Source organism: Benincasa hispida, unplaced genomic scaffold (assembly GCF_027475165.1).
Source record: "Benincasa hispida cultivar pf3 unplaced genomic scaffold, pf3_genome.v1.1 HicScf1289, whole genome shotgun sequence".
NCBI classification, from domain to species: domain Eukaryota; kingdom Viridiplantae; phylum Streptophyta; class Magnoliopsida; order Cucurbitales; family Cucurbitaceae; genus Benincasa; species Benincasa hispida.
The window spans coordinates 13,987-19,063 of NW_028325619.1; the positions used below are offsets into that span (position 1 = coordinate 13,987).

Consider the following 5,077-nt stretch of genomic DNA (forward strand, 5'->3'; position numbering starts at 1 on the left):
GAGAGGGAGTAGGGAAAAAATGAGGCCTTAGGGGGAAGGTAGCGCACTAATTCGATTCTCCTTTCCTGCTAGGGTATGCGTTAGTTACCATGGGCAGAATAGTGGTACAATACCACTTATCATTCGGCAACTAAACAAAGACCGTTTGCTAAACGAAGACGAGAAAGGCGTTTCCCATCCCCATCCCGATTAGCCTCTATTTATTTATTTATTTAGTATAATTATTTAATGTTATTGTTGAATGAGAAATTTTGGCGAATCACAAGTTGTCCACATCATCAACAAAAGCCCGAGCCTATTGGAAAAATTATAAGTTGGATCGGACCGAGTAATTAAAGTCCCTTGGACCCAACCCAATTCAAACCCATAGTGAAATTTTAGGCCAGATTAAGCCCAAGCCCAATTTGTACCCAATAAAACAATTGGACCCAAACCCATGTAAAGCTCATGAGAAACTTCTATAAGACCTCTTCATTTGGGGGGAGGTTGGAGAAATTGAAGACAAAAGTTCTCTAAAGATCTAAAGTCTGAAGCTCCAAGGATCTGAAGAACATAACTCTTCCAAAGCTTTAAAGATTAGAAGACACTAAAGCTCTGAAGACTAGAAGACACTGTATCTTCACAACCTACAAGACCCAAGCCCACATGTGAACTCTATATGACTTTGAATATTAGAAGATTTCAACAAACTGTATCTTTACAACCTACAAGGCCCAGGCCCAGGCCCACATGTAAACTCTATAATTCTAGGTTCCAGAGAGGGCCTAGAGAGAAAGAGATATCAAGCCCAAAGGTAGATGAAGATCCCGATCACCAAGCCCAAAGGAAGATCAACAAAATATTATGTATTAGAGATTGTCTCATTTTCCACAAAACTAATATAAATATAAAATTCAAATTCCACAAAATAAATTTTTCTTGAAATCTCGTGCAAACAATTATATTATTATTACTATTATATAAATATTAGATTTAAATTTCAAGTTTGATTGTTTACTAGTTAAAATAATTAATATGTTTAAATTAAATATTTAAATCCAGATTATATATTTGAATGATTTAGTTTATATCTATTTCTTTATACTAAAAAGTTAGATTAGTTTTTTTAAATCAAAATTTGATTAATTTATATTTAAATTCAAATTGTCTATAAAACTGCTATACTAAATAATTTAATGATAGAGTTAATTATTTAATTAAAATTTACCCAATTTAAGTTAAGGAAATGATATAGTCGACTCCGCCCATGTGAACATCTCTAGTAGACCATTTTTATCAAAGCTTCACAATTCCCGTCATGTTTTATATCATCGGGCTAAACATGTTGGGCCAAGCCGACCCAAGAACTGTCGTAAGATCGGCAATTAGACCCATTAATGCCCACTTCCAATACTTGCCTTCAAAAATCATAAACATGAAAAGACAACAATATCATGTCTTTTTCCAATTATTTTGTTCTCCACAGATGCTTAAGTGAACCCATAAGCAAGAAAATGGCAAAAAGCATGAGATCATTTCAAACTCCTAACCACATAGCGACTGTTACACTAAGGAGAAAGCCTGTATCAGATGTCACATTTCATTAAGAAGCCACGGGAGATCAAAACTCATCCGAGGTAGCCTCTGAACCAACCAAACAAACTTGAACATGCCAAAAAGTTTCATCAGATTGCACCGAGAAACGACTGCAAAGAGAAAACGGCAAAAGATTAGAGCTTTTTTAAGCTTTTTGACACGTGATCTTCGTGTTAATCAGTTCCCATTTGAGAATGAATTTACCTTTACTTTTTTCGGACCGCCATATCGTCCGCTGCCAAACCCAAATTTTGACTTTTTTTCAGGTGGTTTTAGTATTTGGAAAGAGCACATTAAATTTGAATCCACATGCATCATTGCAGCAGCATTGTCAAACTCTCCACAGTAGTTTGGAGCAGAAAATAAAGTTACAAGCTGTCTATTTGCGAAAAACTCGTACCCGTCCTCCACGACCTGTGTATTGAAACAGTAGGCTCAGTGTAAGTGTTTGCATTGTGCAGGCTATAAAGCTATAAATAAGAGACATGTTCACACCTGGTGAGCTCTACAAATCAAATCAAGGTCATGTTTTCGAAGAAATTCCATTACTCGATCCGCACCAAAAGTGTATGAAACCCCCCGTTCGTTTGGTCCCCAGCCGCGTGTATTTACACTTGGATCGGACCAAAGAAGATCACAGAGTAAACCGGACTCTGGAACATCAGCAGGGCGCTTTAAATTCCTAATCTGATCTAACCTGTCAAGGTGAGGAGATAGCCCACCATGCATACACAGTATCTTTTCATCAATTAGAGCAGCCACAGGTAAGCAGTTGAAACAGTCCGTGAATATTTTCCACAGTTTGACGTTGAACCTACGTTTACATTCGTCATAAAAACCATAGATACGGTTTACAGACGCACATTCATGGTTGCCCCTCAAAAGGAAGAAGTTTTCAGGATATTTTATTTTATATGCAAGGAGAAGGCAGATTGTTTCTACGCTCTGCTTTCCTCGATCTACGTAGTCCCCCAAGAACAAGTAGTTCGAATGAGGAGGAAATCCGCCAAAATCGAGAAGCCTAAGAAGATCAGAATACTGACCATGGATATCCCCTGCATGGCATTGAAAACTAAATTTCGGTCATTTAGATAAAATTTATCCCATCGATCATCACGTATCCCATGTTACCCCAATCGCATTAGAATGAATGGAAGATTATGATTTTAGTCGAGACAATTAATAACCGGTATGCTTCAATGATTATCATCTCTTTCAAAGTGCAAACTACGCCTAAAACCAGTGGGGTTAAATTTTTTCTTGGTGCTGCTCAACAAGGACATGGGAGACGGGATTTGGGAATAGTTAGGGAGATTATTGAAGTATTGAGGGTGTATTAGCAATTAGACAAGGAGAGAGAGTCAGAAGAGATGGGAGAGAGAATGGTTTAGATGGTTTATGCTTGAATGTGTACACTCAAGGAAGGGAAGATTCCAAAAATATATCGAATACTTGTAGTTTTACTTTCTACTATATTTCAATATGAGTTGTTTGGGTTCTAACTGAACCAATAAGGTCATCCCATCTTCTAATAAACTTAGTTCAACTCTTGAAACTTTGTTGGCCATTAGGAATTTGGTTAGTAAGTAATTAGCATATTTGATTAGTTCTTCTCGTGTTTAGTATGCCAAAACACACTTTTCAAACAAAGCAACCAAAAATACAATAACTACTACAATATAATCCAAACAAGAAACCACAGCATATCAAAGGAGAAAGGGGGAAGGAGAAACCGCATATATAGATTGGTGCATCAATTTCCAAAAGATTTGGTTGGCTTAAGAAAATTTCTCTGGAAGCCATGCATAGCTGGGTAATTTCAGCCTCAGAAAGCAGCACCTGCTTCCCCGATCTGCTCCCGATTTCAAGCAACCTCTTAATTATTCTATTAAGGGTAGCAGATTCCATCTTAGAGTTCCTGCTTCAATCCAAATGAACAAAAAGAAACAAACAATCATTCAGATCGAACAAAATAGCAGTAGTAAAGTAAAAGAAAAGGCAGAATAAAGGCGGCAACGTACTCCGATCTTCAGCGCCCTGTTGATTTGAAAAACTAGCATGACTTGCAGAAAGAAAAAGCGGAGAAGAAGAATTGGGAATGGGAGAGAAAGAGAGTTTGAAAACGAAGCGAAATGGAACGTCAACTGTTGATTTATATTTCATTTTGTGTTTTGTCACTTGATGAATTGGAAAAGAATGGTGGCAGATGATTGAGGAAAAGAAGAATATATTCGATTGGAAGAAGATTGAGTGGAATTCGGAGAAAACCCTAAAAGAAAAATGTGATGCAGAAAGGGAAAAAGGGGAAGGGAATTAAAGAACGAAAGGTAAGGAAGAAGATTTCTAAAGTGGGGATGTGAGTTGGCCCTCCCGGACCCATACAAACTTCGTATACACTCTTCAACCCTCCATGATCACCACCGTGGCGCGTTTCACTTTTCACCATGCACCGCCGCTTACGGCCGCCGGGAATATCTGCGCAAATATTGCACAACCAAAAACTACGAAACAGTTTTGTTTCTATGTTTTGAAGAAAACACTTTTTTTTCACTTACAACCTTAGTCGATCGATTTTGAGGTCTTTATTAAAATTAATTGATATATCAAATTTTATATCTAAACAAATTCGAAATCTCTAATATTGTGTTTCGTAAATTCATGAATATATATATATATATTATTTTATATTTGTGAGTGTTCAAGCTAGTATCAAATATTGAAATCATAGGTAAGTGGTCACTATTTATTGAACTTGTTCTTTTGAAAGGAGTGTTAGGACCCCAACTTCAAGAGAATAGAGTGATCTATTATAATAGTTGGCGTTTCTAACTGTTATAACCTATAATTAATTACAATAATATTATTATTTTAAATATTTCTTTGTTACAATGACATAGACTATTATAACCTACGAACTATAATGATTAATAACTATATACCCAACTCAACGCCTCAAATATCTCTTTAGCTTTTTATTGAATTGAACTCATGATCCTTTCATACTTAGGCCAACCAATGATTGTGGAAAACTTTGTTATGTAAATAAGTATAACATAATTTTTTAAACGAAATAGATGTTAACAAATAACGATCTTCTATATAAATGTAAATATTAAAATACATGCCACGATAAACTTGAGTATTTTTAAGAACAAATTTATAAGTTCAATGGAGTTAGTTATAGGGGCATGACTAAATCCACTACCATAAAATTTAAGTTATTCTAACTAAACTCGAGAATCAATTAAATCTATAAAATTTTAATGTATTTGAACTCAAGCCAACTTAAACTGCGCAGGTTAAGTTGGGTCGATGAGAATCAAAATTTGTTGAACATCTCTATCTGTATCTTCCAATAAAAATTAGCCTAGCATATTTGGGCTTCCGCCCAGTAAAATATGGGCCTAAACGGTCGTTCATAGGCCCAAATGTACAATAGATTGGGCTCGCTATTCTTCCTATTTTGTTGGGTTAACGATATTGATGCAAAACCTTTCGGCCC

At 35.9% G+C, this 5,077-nt stretch overlaps 1 protein-coding gene across 2 annotated transcripts; it reads right to left on the minus strand.

Annotated features, from left to right (window-relative positions):
• Positions 1-1,415: 1,415 nt before the first annotated feature.
• Positions 1,416-4,215, minus strand: LOC150031335 (serine/threonine-protein phosphatase PP1 isozyme 3-like). Of its 2 annotated transcripts, none has more exons than XM_090309082.1 (5): positions 3,597-4,215; positions 3,309-3,493; positions 2,071-2,630; positions 1,780-1,989; positions 1,416-1,685 (listed from the first exon to the last, which is right to left on the minus strand). In XM_090309082.1, the coding sequence occupies exons 2-5, from the start codon at positions 3,481-3,483 to the stop codon at positions 1,665-1,667; spliced, it is 966 nt and encodes a 321-aa protein (XP_090165208.1). In that variant the 5' UTR covers positions 3,484-3,493; positions 3,597-4,215; the 3' UTR covers positions 1,416-1,664. The 2 variants fall into 2 exon arrangements, with proteins under 2 accessions (XP_090165208.1, XP_090165209.1); XM_090309083.1 differs by having other exon boundaries at positions 3,309-3,496; positions 3,597-3,729.
• Positions 4,216-5,077: the final 862 nt, after the last annotated feature.

Excerpts from the sequence above, each read along its gene's own strand:
- LOC150031335 (XM_090309082.1), bottom strand. The coding sequence starts at position 3,483 with ATGGAATCTGCTACCCTTAATAGAATAATTAAGAGGTTGCTTGAAATC. Across the intron at positions 2,631-3,308 it reads TGCACCAATCTATATATGCG|GGGATATCCATGGTCAGTAT; the intron begins GTTTCTCCTTCC and ends AATGCCATGCAG. Across the intron at positions 1,990-2,070 it reads TGATTTGTAGAGCTCACCAG|GTCGTGGAGGACGGGTACGA; the intron begins GTGTGAACATGT and ends TTCAATACACAG.